The 18,844-nt window shown below is 49.8% G+C and overlaps 9 protein-coding genes across 9 annotated transcripts; all 9 read left to right on the forward strand.

Annotated features, from left to right (window-relative positions):
- Window positions 1-52: 52 nt before the first annotated feature.
- On the forward strand, window positions 53-1,402 carry TbgDal_IX3780 (hypothetical protein, conserved; the record flags this gene model as incomplete). Its single annotated transcript, XM_011778271.1, has 1 exon — window positions 53-1,402. One exon carries the CDS (start codon window positions 53-55, stop codon window positions 1,400-1,402), a length of 1,350 nt encoding a protein of 449 aa, XP_011776573.1.
- Window positions 1,403-1,796: 394 nt separating this feature from the next.
- TbgDal_IX3790 (hypothetical protein, conserved) lies at window positions 1,797-2,537 on the forward strand (the record flags this gene model as incomplete). The annotated part of the gene is made up of 1 exon (XM_011778272.1): window positions 1,797-2,537. One exon carries the CDS (start codon window positions 1,797-1,799, stop codon window positions 2,535-2,537), a length of 741 nt encoding a protein of 246 aa, XP_011776574.1.
- A 1,444-nt stretch (window positions 2,538-3,981) lies between these two features.
- Window positions 3,982-4,290, forward strand: TbgDal_IX3800 (hypothetical protein, unlikely; the record flags this gene model as incomplete). Its single annotated transcript, XM_011778273.1, has 1 exon — window positions 3,982-4,290. One exon carries the CDS (start codon window positions 3,982-3,984, stop codon window positions 4,288-4,290), a length of 309 nt encoding a protein of 102 aa, XP_011776575.1.
- Window positions 4,291-4,672: 382 nt separating this feature from the next.
- On the forward strand, window positions 4,673-5,560 carry TbgDal_IX3810 (hypothetical protein, conserved; the record flags this gene model as incomplete). Its single annotated transcript, XM_011778274.1, has 1 exon — window positions 4,673-5,560. The coding sequence occupies one exon, from the start codon at window positions 4,673-4,675 to the stop codon at window positions 5,558-5,560; it is 888 nt and encodes a 295-aa protein (XP_011776576.1).
- Window positions 5,561-5,642: 82 nt separating this feature from the next.
- TbgDal_IX3820 (hypothetical protein, unlikely) lies at window positions 5,643-5,972 on the forward strand (the record flags this gene model as incomplete). The annotated part of the gene is made up of 1 exon (XM_011778275.1): window positions 5,643-5,972. One exon carries the CDS (start codon window positions 5,643-5,645, stop codon window positions 5,970-5,972), a length of 330 nt encoding a protein of 109 aa, XP_011776577.1.
- Window positions 5,973-6,881: 909 nt separating this feature from the next.
- TbgDal_IX3830 (RNA pseudouridylate synthase protein, putative) lies at window positions 6,882-10,721 on the forward strand (the record flags this gene model as incomplete). Its single annotated transcript, XM_011778276.1, has 1 exon — window positions 6,882-10,721. The coding sequence occupies one exon, from the start codon at window positions 6,882-6,884 to the stop codon at window positions 10,719-10,721; it is 3,840 nt and encodes a 1,279-aa protein (XP_011776578.1).
- Window positions 10,722-10,978: 257 nt separating this feature from the next.
- TbgDal_IX3840 (hypothetical protein, conserved) lies at window positions 10,979-11,596 on the forward strand (the record flags this gene model as incomplete). Its single annotated transcript, XM_011778277.1, has 1 exon — window positions 10,979-11,596. One exon carries the CDS (start codon window positions 10,979-10,981, stop codon window positions 11,594-11,596), a length of 618 nt encoding a protein of 205 aa, XP_011776579.1.
- Window positions 11,597-11,900: 304 nt separating this feature from the next.
- TbgDal_IX3850 (hypothetical protein, conserved) lies at window positions 11,901-13,316 on the forward strand (the record flags this gene model as incomplete). The annotated part of the gene is made up of 1 exon (XM_011778278.1): window positions 11,901-13,316. One exon carries the CDS (start codon window positions 11,901-11,903, stop codon window positions 13,314-13,316), a length of 1,416 nt encoding a protein of 471 aa, XP_011776580.1.
- Window positions 13,317-13,727: 411 nt separating this feature from the next.
- TbgDal_IX3860 (AMP deaminase, putative) lies at window positions 13,728-18,800 on the forward strand (the record flags this gene model as incomplete). The annotated part of the gene is made up of 1 exon (XM_011778279.1): window positions 13,728-18,800. The coding sequence occupies one exon, from the start codon at window positions 13,728-13,730 to the stop codon at window positions 18,798-18,800; it is 5,073 nt and encodes a 1,690-aa protein (XP_011776581.1).
- Between the last annotated feature and the right edge of the window lie 44 nt (window positions 18,801-18,844).

Genomic DNA, 18,844 nt, shown 5'->3' on the forward strand with positions numbered 1-18,844 from the left:
CCGCGGCCAAAACTCACCTATCCTGTGTCGCTCAGTCGTTGCGTTCTGCTGCATGCGGTTACTTCTCGTGCTCCTCCTCGTGTTTCGAGAAGAACAACGTGCCGCTCTTGCGACCATCCGACAGTTTTCAATTACTTCTTATCGTTCTCACAGTGCTATTTTTCTCTTTTCCTTTTCCATTCTGCTTGCCAATGAGTATATTGTAGACCGAGAGCACCAGTGGAGAGACCAAAGGGCAAGGCTTGTGCGACAGGAAGGAAGCAGTGGACTTCGGCGACATCACAGCGAACTGCAAATTATGTACTCTCCAAGTGAAGAAGCAGGTGCTTCCCCCGGAAATGGGCAGGACGAGAGGTTAACCTCACAACCTTTTGAAACTTCCAGGGTGCCTTCAATGACTCCCCGGAGTCTTTGGGCGAATAGCTCGAGAAGCGATGCGAGTGCGAAGCAGTTGGGAAGAAGCGGACAGTCGCTACGCTATCCTTCTCCACCACATGTACCACCTGATGGACAGTTGGGAGCGGAGGAAGAAGTGGAACATGAGAAATACGTCTTGCAACTGCTGCAGAGGGCGTCGCGGACCATCAAGGATGAGCGTGCTCACTCACTTTCGCTAAAGAAGGAGCTCGACGAACTAAAGCAGCTGGGTGTGACTCCTGGTGGAGTGGAGAAGCTGCAGAAGGAGAACAGATCTCTAAAGGACAGACTGACTTTTCTTTGCGGGGGACTAAGTCAAGGAAACTTATTCAGTGTACCGGGTCAGCATTTAGAGGGTGGCAAGCATTACCGATGGAGAAGGGACCAACGACCGCTAAAACTCACTCCTGTGAGTGCGCGCGTTGACAACACGACACCAGTCCGGACGTTGTTTGGTGTCTCGCCAATGCGTCGCGATTTTGCAAGAGGTGGGACAGAATCCTGCAGTGGTACGTGGCGTTCTGCGAGTTCGTGTCACACATCACGGCGGGTTTCGGCCCGTGGGCGGTGTGGACTGCGAAGGCGGCTCAGCGTGGGGAGTACTGGGGCATTAACTGCTCTGTGGGCAGCCGCACCATTGGAAACGAGGGCGGTGAAATACACTGTGGGAATGATCGCACATCTTCGTCGCGCCATGGCACCATTACCGGCGAAGGAACAGGTTGGAGAGGTAATCCATGCAATGGTACAGGAAATTCTCCGAGAGGCTCGACAGCGCGGCACAGGTCTTAAGATGAAGCGACAAAAGCCATGTGTCTATGAGTGTACATACTCACCAAAACGAGAAAGGAAAATAGGATGTACTGTCACGCGAGTGGTTCATCTATCCATAGACAGCGGCCGACTAACCGTAAAGGTTGGTGGAGGTCACGTGAATTTCTTAGATTTCCTGGAGCGGTATTGCAACTGCCGTTTCGCGCGATAGACATTGATAGCATAGAAAAGGGTCGCACGGTCATGCGTTCCCTGTTCGATGATAGATAGATATACTGATGTATATAGCACCTTGTTCGCCCGTTTGTTGTCGATGAGGTTGGAAGGCGGTGCTTAAATACTTTTCATTATGTTATATTCGGAGTCAACTGCTACATCACGCGCACCCGTCCGGAGTCGCGGATCTTCTCCTCCCCTCTGCGGTACTTGGTGTGTGTTGATCTGTCCCCACAAGCGGGAGCTCCCGATCTTTCTCTCTTCAACTTTCTCTGAAAACAACAAGGACGAGCTTAGGAAGAGGAAAGAAACTCCACTTTTTCGTTTCGCGGAGTGACGTGGGGGAAAACGCTTACACTGCTGTACGCGTCAAACGGAACGAGTGACAAATGGCATCCAACGGTTTGGCGGAATCCAGTGAAGGCTCTCTGCCTGACGACCTGTGGTTGATCATTGGATTAGGGGGGAGTGGCGCGTTGCTGATCCTCCTCATCCCTGTGGTGTTTTTGGCCCGGCACTTCTATGACCGGCGCCATTTCATCTCTGCCGCACCTTTACCTTCCCAAAATCACTTGCCATCGTCCAAAATTCGACTGAGGAGCAACAGTGCCCCACCGGCCTCACTTGCTGCCTTATGCGGGCAATCGGGGTCGTATGCCGGTTTCGGCATCGGTGCAACGTCTGCGGGTGGTGGGGTGTACAACGAAGCAGTGCCTCATAACGGCCCCACGAACACCAACTGCTTCAATTCCGGTACACTCGGTGCAGCGTATAACCCTTCGACACCATCGGGGTGGGAGGCTGAAGCGGGGCGAAGCTTTACGACCCTTTCCATAGGTCTCAGTGCCCCCCAACCCACTTGGAGTGACACCACTGGGGAACGGCAGCACCCGCCTGCCACCCCGGTGGGAGACACTTCGCAGTTAGGTTACAACCCGCTAGCAGTTACGAAAGAAGCGCATCTTTTTCAATTCCATCCAAATGTTCCACAGGAGTGTGGAGGGCCTCCTCAGGAGAGTGCGGACCCCGCACAGCCGTCACCTCAATGTACCACAGAGGATGCGGAACCTCAGCCTTGTCTTAGACGCCGAAATTCTCGCGTCTCGTTCGTAGGTGAATTCCGTGCATAGTTATCGATTTTAGGGTGACTCGACGCAGAAGGAAGATCAGGGGATTGAAAGAACCGAGAGTGCGCAAGCATATGGGCATTTGTATACTTTCGTATGTCGTATGCCCGTATATAAACAATATATATATATATATCACAGTTGTGTGCATGTATGTTTGCATTTTTTCCGTCAAAGTATTTGGCGCATTTTACTATCATTGTACTGTAGGAACCGCTTAGGGATGTAGCGATAAAAGTCGAACCAGTCGCTCGTTGTATCTCTCTGCGACCATCATCGCTGTTTCACCTGCACCCTTTTCCCTCTCTGTACTTTTCATTACCATTTCCACTATTTAACAGTTTTGTTTTGGTTTCACTGCGTTTTCGTTCACCCTATTCATGCTCATGTCTCTGGGGATTTTGTTGTTATCGTTTCCCTCACCATTTCCCCTCTGAGGTGATGCTTGGGTGAAGGATGAAATTAAATTTCATCCACTCGGCCACTTCATGCACAGTTGCTCGAACAGCATCCACGCCTAGTGGGGAGAATGAGACTCCCGCATATTTGGTTTAGTCGCCTGACGCGGTTGTAGTAATTTTTTAAAAATATTCACCATTATACTGTAATTTTTACGTTGCCTCCCCCCTTTCATTTTGTGGCGAAATCGTTTGCCATTGTGTTCTTTCCCTATTTTTTTTTTTTTTGGTCGAGGGGAGAGTTCCCCAGACTCCAGTTGTTTTTCTCTACAAAAAATAACGACGCAAGGGCATAGTAACGTCTCCTAAGTTTGAAAACGAAAGGTGTGTTGAGTTGTGTGTAAATTCACCCATCCATACACCTCCTTTTTTACTTCATCTTTTTAATTTTACTTCGTGCATTCACCCTAACATCGATGTATCCGTGAAAAAAAGTAAAAAAATAAAATAAAACCAAGGTTGTTTGCTCATTAGTTGCACGTGCCTGAAAAAGTGGTTCTTTTCTCGTTTGTTTTCCTAATTTCTTCCCTTTCCTCTTTTCTCTTAAAGTTTATGTGAATAATGAGTTGACTAACTAACAATCAAAAGCGCTGCATGTACGTAACTGTAGAATGTATGTGTGTGTATGTGTATGGGGAAGGGGGTTCATACATTTAAACCATCGGAAAGGTCGGAAGTTAATATGCACCAGCTAAAAGAAAGGCGACAAGGCTAGAATAAAGACGGAGGATGCACACAAAAAGGATAAAGCAAGTGGGGAACCAAATGTTGTTTTCAAACGCCTCTACCTTTCTTTGACGCATTCTCACCAAAGACCGTTGCATCATTTCCACAGTTCGGCACTTGCCTCACCATTGTGTCAGCGTCGAGCACCTTGCCTAGAACTCAGAAAAAGAGCCAACCTCCTTCTTTTTGTTATATCGAAACGGCATCGACAAATAACATAAGTCGGGTAAAGTAACCTCGCGCACGCATCCTTTCGAATATAAATGCATGCGAATGTGTTTTGTTGTTGCTTATCAATAAGAACCCAAATGCCATTTCCTAAAGAGACTAACGGAATGCGGGTGGTCGTTCATCGGATAGCGAGGCATTGTTACTTCGTAAATATGATTGTTGAGGACGCAGTAACCCTTTTATTTTCTCCTCCATCAGAAGTAAAACGCACGTACGTGAGGGTTTTGGAAAGTGGAATGGCCATTTCTCCATGGTTACCGGCATATTGGAATGACACGAATGGACTTGCATCTAGTAAGCGACTGAAGTTTTGGCGGTGCAGTGCCACGCGCGGAAGTTGAATGTTCAATGGGAAAAAGAAATGCCTCAACTTTCATCGTGTACTGGCAAGTGAGAAGTGTAAACATATTTTCTCATTTCATTCCTTTCCGTTGTGGTGTTGTGACAATGAGGTGCCTTCCCTTATGGGGGCGGCACACACGTCTGCGTCGGTTTTAAAGTTCAATAACAGGTCATAGCACACACCAGTGGTGTGATTGTTGCTTGTGCCCATACCTTCTCTTCCTACGCTTTCCCTTTACTTTCCTCACTGCTTCATTTTTCTTCCCGTTTTTAAAGAAAAAATATTAATCGTTTCTGACACGTATCTACACTCCTCTGCACGTGTGTATTTCTGTTTCTGCTTGAAGAAGGTAAAGTTGCACTAAGAGACAGGAACAAGTGATGGTGGGAAGCACTGCGCATGGGGGAGACAGTTTAGAGCTCCAGCCGCTGATATTTAATGGCCCTGTTCCTAAACCACATCCGCCCTGCACTGATCCCACACCGGATGAGCAGTACCGCATGGCTTCTGAAGAGCAATTGAAAAAAATGGAAAAGAAGGACCAAAAAGCACCTCCTTCTGAGGAACAACCAGCGCCTGAGGGGGGAACTAAGGGCTCGAAGATGTCTTCACTATTTTCAGGCGCCACCCGCAATATATGCAGCATTGCACATCAGGTGTCGAGTACAGTGGAGAGAGCTGCTGTAAAGGCATCAAATGCAACAGGAAACAAAATGCGAGAAATTAACGAGCGGATGAACCACAGTTGGTTCAAGGAAAACTTCCCGCACTTAAGGGCACAAGGCGAGACACTCGTGGCGGATTATCCTTGCTCCGCTATCCACGGACCAGGTTACGTTCATGGACGTGTTTATATCACAGCGAACAACCTTTGCTTCAGCACGGGTACGTCCTCTACGTTTCAGCGAACGAAAGACGTACTGAAGGCGGCTGCTTTTTCAGGGGATGGCAACGAACCAATCATACGGCAAATTATTCCCTTGGCAGATATTGCAAGTATTCAGCTCTCTGTTCATTTGGAGACAGTGAATAAGGGACCTCCATACTTCATGCTTCTCCCCGCTGAGGTGGTAATTCCAACCTGCCTTCAAGTATTCACCAGGCGGCAACAAGTGTTTCAGTTCTTCAGCTTCGGGAATCGCGATAAGACAGATTCACTGTCAGACACTTTGAAGGGGAAGCCGGTGGAGCAAGCTTACAATTATATTGATCATGTATGGCGTGCTGCCACAACAGTTCCACTGCCGGGTGTTCAGTACACTCAGTAAATATGTGAACTTAGGAAGGACAAGGATGGTCGTTGAATGGGAAGAACAACATGGAAAAAAAGAAATGAAGGATAGGGTGTAAATGGTGTTCTTTCCCCTACGGCTAATCTGCTTTGGCGTAACTCTCTGGAGAGCGCTTGTAGACAAAACAAAACGAAAAAGTATTGGAAAAGGTTTGTCCGAAGGAACAAGGTCGCGATATGTAGGTTCCCGCGTTCAACTTAAGGTTTGCACAACACAAAATCGATTTTCGAAGAAAAAAAAATGCTCGCACGGTGTGAAAGAGAATGGAGCGAAGATACTGAAGAAAGGGGAAAAGGGGCTTCGGTACCGTGGAGAACACTGCTTTACTTATTTTTGTATTTTCCGTTTGCTTTCACACCTATGTTTGCGATCTTGGTCCCATACATGAATTACTAGGGCATCTGCTAAGGAAACTCTGTCTATCGTTGGGAATGGGAAATGCACGCATAACGCATGTCTCCTTTACAACAACTACCCGCTTTACTACCTCTCTGCTTTCGCTTGGTAACAATTTTAAAAATTTTACTTGTAATTGAATCTCGCACATCTTTCCTTTTTTTTTTATCGCACTTTTCTTCAACTGTCTCACGTGTATACAGGAATTACCGTTGCGTTGCGGTCGGTGTGTGCGTGGGTGGCGGACTACTCGCCGCCCTCCATTAGTCGCTGCGAGAAGAAAGGTTGTTATTTTAGTTCTAAAGAATCTTTTGAAAAGGGGTGAGGGCGAAAGAGTAGAGAAAGTGCGGATGAGCGGGGATGTGATGCGTGGGTTTAGACTGCAAATGGGCGGAAGGAAGTTTAATTCAAGTGCATCTTATATTATGGTGTTGGGTACGTTGTGTGCGTACCTCCCCTCGGATGGGTCGTTAACTTGGAAAGTGCTCTAATGCTTTTGACAGCATGGCAGGGGGAGGTCCACTGAACCGAAAAGGTACTCACGACGTAGCGGTTCCTTCTTTTTAAATCCGATTACCCAAAATATGACGTCACACAAAACAATGTGGATGTGCTACTTTATGGCGGAGTACGGTCTGTTCAATGAGGAGTAAAATTGTTGTGACCGTAATTTTAACACTACCGGGGCCGGAGACAGACACACACATACATACACATATATATATATATATATATATATATATATATATTTGTGCCCCAATTCTAAAATATGAAATCTTATTATTCAAATGTAAATTATAATGTGTGCTCACAGTTAGTGGTGTCACAGGTGGCTAACCGCCGTGGCTGAAGGGAGGGGGAACGTAGTTTGCTGCCACACGCCATATATACGTGAAATGCTATGGGTTCCCTGTGTTTGTGTCTTGATTTGCATTCCCCTATCATTTTTATTAACCACAAAGGCTGTAACGTAAACATGTCAGTCGGCAAGGTCGCTATGGTGGGTGGCGGTGGAAGAGTTACTGTTCCGCGAAAATACTTCCGCGCCGCGGTTCGTGGTCTTCAGCACGTCCCGTGGTGGTGTCAAAGCGACGCACGGACCTCAGCCACCGGTAAGCATCCGCTAGACGAAGCTCTGAAGTGTGCGGCAACTTTTCAGAGCAGATCATTGAAGCAGTGGGAAAATGCATTGTCTGTTTCCAGTCCTTACCGAAACACCGACCACCTTGCGGCAGGTAAAGCGGTAGTAACAGCACCCGGCACTACCATAACTCTGCAGAGCCTCGCTGATTATGACGGTGGCGAAGCGGAGGACCAGCAGGAGTCGCACGAGGTGTCTGCGGCGTTTGTTGAAAAACAGCAGGCAAAGTTGCACGCCATGTTACAGCAATGGGTCGCCTACTGTGCATTCCACTGTACACGCGCGGAGTTCGCTGCGAGGCAGTCGCTCGTGGCACAGCGACTTCTTCTCTCCCCTCTGGGAGTCTTGCCATCAAGTGCGCACCACCAAGTGGGTTCGGCTCGTTTGGAGAGGACTTTGCGGCGCCGTGGGGCCCGCGCTTACGTTGATTTGCTCGTTCACCACCAGCTACCCATGCAGCAAAAGCAAGAATGGGATGTATTGTGCTCGGTTTGGTCCTCCGTGGGGGAAGGACTCCGACGTCAGGGCCTCACCGCCTCTTCAGCAGCTTCCGTTGTAAGACTCCCCTTTACCCAAGAAGCAGTTGATGAACCGTCGTGGGAAAGAAGTTTGGCTGTATTATCGTGGGCAATGCACTTTAAAGGGGGAAATCAGTTCCATATACCCTCTTCTGACATTGCCATTGTTCTCCATCAGTACATCCAGAGCTTGGAGGATCGCGTGCAAGGGCCCAACCCTCAACAAATGCCCGTCACAGAGGAACAGGCCGTTATTCAGCAGCTTCAGCAGTGGTGGAACTCTGCGAGGGAAGCTGAGCAGCGCGACGCAGGGTTGGCGGCGGCATGTGGATTAGACCGTACGGCTTTTAACTCAATCCATGTGGAAGGCCGGAAGGTAACCCTCTGTTTATCTGACAAGGAGTTGTCGAAAAGCACTGCTGCGTACGCAGAGTTGCTGTTGCAGGGAAGGTGGGAGGACGTTCTTGAGCACATTCGACTCGTGGCCACCAATGTCGCTTCCGGTCCTTTCAGTCGCGATAGAGGCGCGGATAGAAGGCAAGGTGACGATTTATCCAACCAGCGAGCGGCTGCTGCAGGTGATTGTGACGATGGCGAAGGGAAGGAGGAGATTGCACTGATTACGGACGGCGGTTTTGGTGATGTTTTCTTCAGCATTGGATCGAACGTAACTTCGTGTGACTCGTCAACTACGGATGCGCTTGTCGCGTTGTTTAACACCCCACGTCCTGTATTTCTGAAAAGCAAAGTATGGGCCCGGTCGTCTTCTTCCCCGCTGGGAAAACCACCGCGTGAGTACCTTCTAGCATTGGAGACACCACTTGAGACGGTGTTGCTCCAAAAGCCTCCAGTGGTTGGGCTTCGGACCCGTGCTTTTGCTACACGGAGTGACGGGGGCACAAGTGGGATAGGATTAATGGGTAAAGTGAGTTGCAGTGATTGTTCGGATAAGCAGTTGCAAGAGAGTGGGGAATGTTTAAGGGCGACATCTGCCGCGCTGGTTGAGCTGCGTCGCAAGTTATGGATACTAAGGCAACTTCCCCGGCATCTTTCGCGTTCATTAGTCCGCTTTGAGGGTGCTGGTTCCTTCATGGTGCCTTATCTATTGCGGTGCCCCGCAAAGGAGCTCCTCCCTTGGTTTCTGCTTAGCAAAGTTGCCTCAGCACATTCCAGGCATCAGAACCAAGAGAAACTTGAGGAAGCTTTCCGTGACACCCGCTTGCATGTCCTTTATACACTTTTCTTACCGCACGCTCATTACGCTGCGTTTCAAGAATACTGTGCAGACCTACTCCTGCAGGTGGGAAGTTTGATTGTACCACTAGATGTTCTTCGAGTGGCAGTACGAGTTCTTCTTCAACCTCCGTCGTTCGACCACTTCTACGATGTGTTGCAGGGTCGCCGTCTTCCAGTGGAAGTTGACTGCCGCCATTTATGGTCGCGTTCGGTGGAGTCGTCACTTGTAGAGCGAGAGTCTGATTGCTCCACTTCACTGACGCCTTCGTGTTTGAGTCTTTTAAAAGAGTTACAGAGCGACGCTGCCAAGCGGCAGGCGTTCTTCGTTTGCAAGTCGCATAGCGCGCGTAACTACCACCTTTCTACTTGGATTGAAAGCTGCAGTAAAGTGGAGACGCTATCTGGACTTATAGGAATTATTGCCCGGGAGGTTAATCTTTATGGGCCGCCACTTCTGTCTCCAGAGGCTGCCGCTGCGTTGCTGACCGCCATTGTCATTCCCCATATTGGTGAAAGAGGGGGTGCGAAGTATGAAGGCTGTGAACAAGCGTCAGAAATCGGTAATGACACGTTGCGCATGCTAGGAGTTGCATACTTTGTACTACCCAGTGATAAGGCTTTTGGTGCCGCTCCGTACTTTAAGGGAACTTACAATGAGAAGTACATAATCGATGACGGGTTTGAGTGGACAACCGACTGGGATGGTGCTGAAGCACTCCTTGTCGGTCGATCTCTTCGCCGGGTCACTAAATACCCTACCACAACAACAGAATCGTTCTTCCGTGTAGAGTGCTGCTCCACTCAGCAGATGGTAACATACCGCGTGCCAAAGCTTCGCTTGCGACTTATGAAGGTTGACCTTGCTGAGGCAATACAATACTTTGAGTGCGGAGTCAAGCGAATCACGCAGGACGAAGGCGCAAACGACAAAATATATGGAGAAACGGTGGTGGGCCTGGCGGGGAGACCCGCAGTTGTGGCGTACCACTTGCCTTTTGGCGTTGCAGCGGTTGACAAACCTGCGGGTATGAGCACCACCCTTCATGTGGGGCACCCTCACTTGCTCGATTTTTTGGCAGGGAACCTCCCGTGGAAAGGACCTAGTGCGCCCGTGCTGTTTCAGCATGGACTTGTTAACCGTATCGACTTGGGTACTAGTGGATTAGTGCTCGTTGCGGATACAGAAGCCTCGCTTGAGGAGGCTCGCCGTGCGAGTATTGTGGAGCGTTGCGTGGAAAAGGTTTACCGGGCGCTTGTTTTGCATTGTCCCCCACCGATCTCCCGCATAGATACGTCAGAGTGTTGGTACCTTAATCCATGTGGGATCATAATGTGCGACGTCCTTGCAAATGGCGCCGACTTTTCTCTTCAGATCGCTGCGTACAATTCCTCGAAGGGAGGCGCCTTGCCTGTAGGGGCGATGGATCGGCGATCAGCCACAACAACATATCGTGTATTGCAGTACTTTCCGAGGAGTGGCGTCTATTACTTGGAAATTCATCTACACACGGGACGTCGTCACCAGATCCGGCAGCACTTTGCTCGGCTATGTCATCCATTGTTGGGTGACGGCCGTTACAGTCGGCGAGCGCAGGTAGTGGGGGAGGAATTCGGTTTGCAGCGGCCTGCACTCCATGCAGTCCGTGTTACACTTACCCCACAACATGGAGCATCTGCCAAACCACGGGGCGGCGTCGTGGCTCCGCGTGTGGGTGATGCCGATTACGATGAATATTGCGGCAACGGAGGGGGAAAGACCGTAGTGGAGTGCCCAGTTCCGGAGGACATGCGGCTGACTCTAAAAATGTTGCGGGAGCGTGAGGACCCGGTAGGGTTGGGTGCTTAATTACTGCTCTACGCCGTCAGAAATTCAGCAGGGACGCTTGCCTATCCAGATACATGCGCACGTAATTATTTTAACATGCCCTCTTCTTTGTTTTGTTTTTTTCTTTGCATAAGGGAATTAAATTTCAATTTAGGATTTCATTTATGAGACTCCCTTGATCCCTCAAGGAGTTTTTGCTTCCAAATTTATCTGTTATTCGAATAAGGAAGGCTAAATATAGTTGACATCCAGATTGTTCTCACACGGAACCGCAGTGCATGGAGGACGTGAGGCCTGCAACTTCACCGTTGACGGAAGACACAGCTTATACGCGGTGCTTGCGCGGAGCGAAGGAGGCCAAGGAAAGGGGAAATACCGCCATATCGGACAAAAACTTTAAAGAGGCTTCCTTTCAGTACAAGAAGGCACTGCTGTTTCTATCTGAATACATACCGGGAGACGGAGGTTTCTCGGAAGATGCGTTGATCGACATGTTGGCACGGCGAAGAGGCGTAGCGACACCTCGGGACCTCAGCCCTGGTCGCAAGAGTGAGTTAATGGATCTCTACGTAACAGTTATGAACAACTTGGCGGTTGCTGATATGAGGCTCTGTCGTTTTGACAAAGGCGTTGAGCACACAACAAAAGTCCTCAATGTTCCTGGACAGGAGAAAAACAGAAAAGCGTTGTGGCGGCGTGCCGAATGCCATGTGCAAAGAGGCCATATTGAAGAGGCCGAGAAGGATGTGGATGTGCTTGCCGCTTGTGCGGAGGGAAATGGCCAGCAGTCGGAGGAAGTTGTCGGACAACTACGTATGAAGATAAAAGAAAAGAAGAAGCAGCTGGTGAGGGAAGAGCGTGCGATTTGTAAGAAAATGTTTGAACACGGGTCTTAGTGTAGCGCACAAACTCGTGTCTGCGTGCCCTTTACATTTCAAGAGTTTCTTGTATGCGCTTTTCATTGAATGTGGTCCAGGACACAATCTTCCACAGCTTTAATTCTAACACCTCATACACTATTGTATGCTATCCCTCGTTTTTACGTTTACTTATCCTTATTTCTCTACCTTCGAACACGAGGGAGGTGCTTGATGTTCTCTTTTCTTCATTGGTCATTGTTTGGGAGAAGTAAACAGAAGCAAGGCTGTTCGTCTTCGGCGGTACTGTTCACATTTGGTTACATTCACGTTTGCTCGGAACATGCAGCGTAATTTAACGAAATTGAGCGCAGCAGCATTCTATGAGTTCGTTGACAATAATTTCCTCAACAACAAACGACCCCCCGTTCCCGGCGGGTCATGGACGGTTGAGGTGCTACGTAATAAAAGTCTCGCCGATTTGCAGCACATATGGTTCCTGCTTTTGAAGGAGCGAAACATGTTAAAGTCCATGAAGGAACACTATTTGCGGCACCAAGAAGAACTGGGTGCAATGCCTGCCCCCTCGAGGCTGAAAATGATCGATGAATCGATGCGCAACATTAAGCGTGTCGTGAAGGAGCGTGATGAGGAAGCAACGGCCCGAGCAGTGGAGATATTTAAGGAAAGGCTGAAACGTGGCATTTATCGTTATCCACCGGGTCCGCCTCCTCCCCCTGGGGCGCATGACAAAACAAGTGTGGTGAAGGTGGAACTGAGTTGCTATGTTGAGGAGGAGCGCCTGCGTGAACTTTTCGGTCGTTATGATGTTTTTGAACCACATAAAGGTATCGTGCGAGTCGAGCTGAAGCTTCCGGATGAGATGTTGAAACAGAAGGAGGAAGCGGAGCAACTTTGGACGCAGTACATGGCGGAATGTAGTGATGTGAAGGCATACCATCAGTGGTCAACGGCAGCACCCAGCGCGTACGACTATACTGAAGTGGAACTGGCCCCGGGGGTATTTGCCAACGATGCCATTTCAGATAAAGGTGGTAAACACAGTGGTGACACTGAAACTCATGAGGGGGTAATTGTCGCAGCACGCGTGCCCGTTCCACCCCCCAAGGAAAAACAGCCTCCACCAAAGAACCCACTCGAGCGGCTTAAAGCTGAACGGCGGTCATACCTCGCACGCACTACCATCCAACTTGGTTATTTCCCAAATGTGACGCTACCCCCGCCGCGGTATGAGACTGTTGAGGCTGTGCCGCGTCCGGTACACCCAGATGAGATCGAGGGACCGTGGGAGGCATACATAACCTACGACCGGGAGGATGGCTTATCGTACGCGCAGTCATTGGGCATAACTACTATCGGTGTAGCCACTGTGCTTGGTTTGACGGAGCACGTGCGTGAGCCTCAGCCGTACGCTGTGGTGGATCCCGTGTACTGCGAGGCGCTACGGCGTGAAAGGGCCCGTGAGGAGACACTCATGAAATGGCCACACGTCCCTGAATGGAAGTATGAGTATAGCACCTATACTCGGAAACATTTGGCTGATATTGTGCAGTACAACTACACGAATGTTGTTGACTATGTGGACCGTGAGGTTCTTCTCACTGGAAAGTCGGTCTGGGAATGCCCCATTCACATTGATCATACATGCGGTGGAAGCAAGACAGTGCCACCTCACGCCAAAAAACCGGTTCGGTACATGGATGCGGGCATTGCAAACGTGGGCGTTACTGACATTTAGAGGCGTTTGCTTACAGGCGGGGTGAGGGCAGAAACTTCTATTTGTGTTGGTGCTATTAGGAATTTCAATGGCGAGGGCGAAAGCTGTGTTTATCGAGTGCAATTTTTTTTTTTTGGGGGGGGGAGGGGCGGGATCGCGCGCAGCCGGTTTACAGTGCACGATTGACTGGGTGTAAACAGCACTAAAACTTACTTCTCTCTCTCATGGACTGTGTGCTTCTCTGTATCTCTTTCTTTATTTTTTTCTCCGTTTGTTGAAGGGAGCTGTACGTGTTCCTCTTCTGTGTGTGTGTGTGTGTGTGTTTCATTTGATCGACTTTGTGTCTTCCTTTTATTAATATTTTACGGCAGTTTACACCCGTCTGAGCAGAAAGGGGCTGTTTATAGGAGGTAAAAACCATTTTGGAGGAACATGGAGCAGCAGGTCTCTAACCGGGGAAGTACCTCTGACCCCCCAGCGTCTTCTCAGTGCGAGGAAGAGACCAAACAACATGAAGTCTCGGAAACGACTTTTTGCGGAAGTGAGTTTGCAGAAGGCAGTGGTGGAACTTTGTTACAGACGGTGGCACCCGATGCCCCCAGTGTGAGGAGTTGTGGCAGCCATCAAGTCCCGAGCTCAAGTAAAGGTGCTCCCTTCGCCTCACGGGCGCAGGCGCTGATGTCAGGCGCTGCCAGCGTCGTGGCGCCACTTTCAGTTCACTCTGGTAGTCAACACACATCCCGAAAGGGAAACACCCACAACTTAGCGCGACTCGCGGTGAAGCACAATTTATATGCCGTACAACTGGATGGTGACTCCGGCGGCATTGAAATGCAAGCCGCTAGCCAATATCTCCTCCGGGCGGTAACCACACGAGAGAAGTACAAATCAGTGGATAAGGGACAGAAGGAGGGAACAGGGCGCTTGGTGCCTCCGGTTGTTTTCTCCTTTGAAACTGGTGTCGCCCAGTTCACGGACCAAAAGACCGAAGTTTTACCATGGGAGCAGTTCTACGACGACGTGATAGAGTTGTGTGCCACGATGCAGCATCCAGATTGCCGCCGGGCGTGTTCGCAGCGTCTACAAGTGCTGGAAGAGAAGTATAACCTGTACAAATTGTGCAGCAGCAACGTTGAGAACCCTGACCACCACCGCCACGATGTTGGTGTATTTTCCGATTGTACAAAAGTTGATAATAGCGTGTATCTGAGTTGCATGGTGAATTCGGAGTTGCTGCGTGAATACATCCAGGACAAGGTGGAGTATTGTGGATCGGATGAGGTGCGGTATTCGGCGGATAAAACTGAGGTGCACACACTGAGTACAACATGCGATCAGCTCGGATTTACGGAGGTTGAGCAGCTAACTATCGAGGGTCTGGGGTTGTCACCACCAAATGAAAAGCAACGTTACCATTACGATCCGCTTGATCTTGAACTGAACCGCACTGGACGCAACTGCGCGGAGCTATTGCAACTCTTCCTCACACACAATACTTTGAATAAGGGGAAATACTTTGCAGAAATTGTGAAACCCACACTGTCCGAGAATGAGCAACGAATGCGAAACCCACAGGCAACTGAATGTATAGTTGAACTATGTGGTACTTCTGCCGAAGATTGGGAGCAGCTGGCCGCGTGGGCACAGGAGCATAATCTGCTACGAATGTGGCATAACCGCTGGTTCGTTGCCTTACCCCGGAGGCGGATACGAAGCGATTCAACAAAGGATGCACTTGAGAACCACCAGCAACACTTGGAAAATATTTTCCTACCACTGTTTACAGCAACACTCGCTCCCGAAGACCCGAAGAACGCTTCTATTGTGGCGCTGCTCCAGAACCTTGGTGGGTTTGTGATTGTGTCCGATGAAGAGGAGCGCAACTCCACTTTCGAGCGCAAGCTGAGGCGACCCGTTGAGGTGCCATGGAGTGAGAATGTTTGCGATCTCTACTTCGCTTACCATGTATGGGCAAATCTTTGTTCCCTCAACGCTTTGCGCCGTCGCAAGGGCCTCAATACTTTGCAGCTACGTGCCTTCGCCGGGAATCGTGACGGTCAAATAGATGTATTGGTTTATTCTTACCTACTGTGCGACAGCCTTGTTAACGGTGTTCTCCTAGAGCATAATCCTGTGCTGCAGTATCTTTATGGTGCCGGAAAGATCGGACTGGTCATGATGCCACTGTGTAACAATGGGATGGGGCTCCCGTATATGCAGAACCCCTTTCCTGTTTTCTTTCGCCGCGGGTTGCTCGTGACACTGACGACCAACCAACCTTTGTTGTTTCACCATTCTAAAGAACCTCTCATCGAGGAATACGGCACTGCGAGCAAACTGTTTCAGCTATCTGGCACTGATGCATGTGAGATAGCGTTAAACTCCGTGATTGTGTCGTCATTTCCCGCCGATGTTAAGGCACTGTGGTTGGGGGATTCATTCCTTCAGGAAGGCATTCAGGGGAACATGCTAGAGTTTAGCAAAGTTCCGACGTGCCGTCTTGTGTTGCGACAGGAACTGTGGCAAACGGAATTGAACATTATTCATCAGGCCGCGGTGCGAAATACGAGGGGAAAGCGAGGGGCGTTTCCTCTCCCGACACTGCTGTCCACCCCTCCCCCTCTCATGGCTTCTGGGAGCCATGCTGGGGATTCGACCGAAGTTGAGCCAAGCGGCGTAACTTTACAACAAGCCGTTACAATGATGCAGTCAAGTCAAATGCCGTTCCTCGCTCGCGATCCACATACGGACTTTCCTCGCGTTGTCTTCTTAGGCCCCCTCGAACGTGATCCTTCTGATACGCTGGTTGTGACTCTGTTGCATCGTGCGTTACAGCTGCGCTCGCAGTATGTTCGGCAGCACAACATACGTGATGTAGATGGGAGAGTGCTGCGATCGGACGATATTGAACATGCATTCCGCCGTGATGATACATTTGATGAGGACGAGTGGATGTTCAAAACCGTCGAAGGTGTTGTTGTGCCACACGAGGTTCATCAGATTCCCCGTCTCCCAAAAGATATGTTTCACTTTGACGACTTCCGTCAACATGTGCAGGAACTGCGCGCCATGCTAGAGAATGCGCACGTACGCAACTTCGCGACGCGGCGATTGAATTTGCTTGAGCGCAAGTTTATGTTACACCTTGCGGTTAACCGCAGTCTTGAAGCGGGGACAACGGCCAGCAAGGCCTCTCAGAATCGTGACTTCTATCAAGCAACAAAAGTGGACAATAACGTTCGTATGGAGTCCGGTATGACTGCTCGGCAGCTGCTGAACTTCATCGTTTCCAAGGCTAATAATAATGGTGATGACATTGTGGCCCACCAAGAGGGAAAAGAACCGCAAACGTTGCGGCAACTGCTACAGGAGTTAAATATTTCTCCGAGCACACTAACTGTAGATGACCTCAATGTGCAAGTCGACACAACACTTGGTGTTGGGAGCGCACAATATACACCTGGCGGCCGTGATGTCTTGTGTACACTACTGCTGAACACAGACAACCAAATGAAGGGACGCTACTTCGCTGAGTTGACAAAGCTAACCTTTGAGAACTTCGAGCATGACCGTTTCACCTTCACCGAAAACAGGCTACCGATTTATGGCGCGAGCCCCAATGAATGGGGGTTGCTCTCTGATTGGTTCGACACACATGGTATGGCATCAGTACACAACCGATGGATGGTGCAGATCCCGCGCATTTACGGTTATCTGCGCGAGTGTGGAAAGGTCCAAAGTTTTACTGAGTACATCGAAAACATATTCAAACCACTATGGACTGTTTCACTCCATCCAAGCAAAGATCCCCGCTTGTTCCACTTCCTTAACCACATCTCTGGCTTCGATTGCGTTGAAGACGAACGAAGACACGACATACCGCTCAACAATGCAACGAAACCGCCTCATGAGTGGACGACCGAGGAAGAGCCTCCATACAACTACTACATGTATCATGTGTGGGCAAATATTTACTCACTGAACGAGTTTCGTCGACGCCGGAAGTTCTCGACGTTTACATTTCGACCAAGCTGTGGAGAAACAGGCCCTGTGGAACACCTCATCGGTGGGTTTTTACTTGCCAACGCTATTAATTATGGCGTTACTCTCGCTGATGATACCCCACTGCAGTATCTTTTTTACCTCGCCCGCATTGGGGTAACGGTAAGCCCGCTGAGCAACAACACGAAGGTGCTCGGGTACCTGGACAACCCGTTTCCGACGTTCTTTCGTCGCGGTCTTAATGTTTCCCTCGGCACGGACAGCCCACTTATGTTCCATCACACCCAGGAGCCACTACTAGAGGAGTACTCCATTGCCTCAAAGGTGTGGAAGCTTTCACCCAATGATATGTGTGAGATTGCCCGCAACAGTGTACTTCTTTCAGGTTTTGATGCTGCCTTTAAACGTGAGCGACTAGGGGATCTGTTTTTTCTTTCAAGTAGCAGAAGCAACGACGCGTCACACACACACCTATCCGACATCCGTGTCGCGTACCGTTTCGAGACCTACCACGCAGAGATTGCTTTTCTGGAGATGATCTCCACCCTTAATTTCCCAAAGGCACTTCTTACTCTGAGTGAAGAGAGGGCACTGGAAGCTGATTTTCTTGAGGCGGTAAAGAAAAAGGAAAAGCAGCTTGGGTGTATCATAGAAGTTAAGACCGAGGAGGAGGACATTAAAAGGTTAGAGCAAAGTCGTGCCGCTCTACTGCGACAGGTTCGAGAGGCTGAAGATACTGTTGAGGAGTTACGCCGGCAGAACAAACAGCTAACGGAGAAGCTTGCTGAAGAGCGGGCGAGGGATCAACACGCACAGCAGATGCGTCGCAAGGGACTTAAGGAGCGTGTTGTGGGTATTTCAGATCCGGAGGGGAGACGGCAGACATCGTCGTCAAACGCCGATATGTCGAGTGATCACCAGCCCTCCCTCGAAATTTCTGTTTTGGAACAAGTGGCGAAGGAAGAAACCAACGGTGAAGATGCCACAGCTACTGGACAAAGTCAGCATCTAGGGGGTGCGAAAGTGGGGCTGACCGCTTTGTCGCCCACTGCTTTGGAGGACACCTCACCGAGGAGTGCTGGCTTCATCTCTAGTGGGAATGTAGCTGATTTAGACGACAATTTGGATACTGCTGCCACAACGAGTGCACTAGTTGGTATGCTAGAGAGTATGTGGAAAGAAAAACCTGCTGGGGCCTCTCACTCCGGCGGGCATACCGTTACGGGCGGAGATGCGAGCAGTACCTTCCCACCAATTAATGTTGATGCGGTTACGCTCAGTGAAAGAAAACCGTCAGGGGCCAGTGGCAGCACCACTAAGCGGGGACCACCACCACCGAGGCGGACCTCCGCGAATTCTGCCTTTGTATTCCCTAAACCTTCCGGGGAAGGGGGTTCGCATCGCGCGTCACTTCAGGGGTTTGCTAATGTTCGGCAAGCCGCCCGTGAACAGGAAGCAAAAGAGACGGGGAGTTCGCACCGAAGCAGTGAAAGAGGAGTTTAGCTCAGTAGTAGGGCGTTGGCTGCGTTGGACCCCTACTTTGCTTC

Source organism: Trypanosoma brucei, chromosome 9 (assembly GCF_000210295.1).
Source record: "Trypanosoma brucei gambiense DAL972 chromosome 9, complete sequence".
Classification (NCBI taxonomy): Eukaryota; Euglenozoa; class Kinetoplastea; order Trypanosomatida; family Trypanosomatidae; genus Trypanosoma; species Trypanosoma brucei.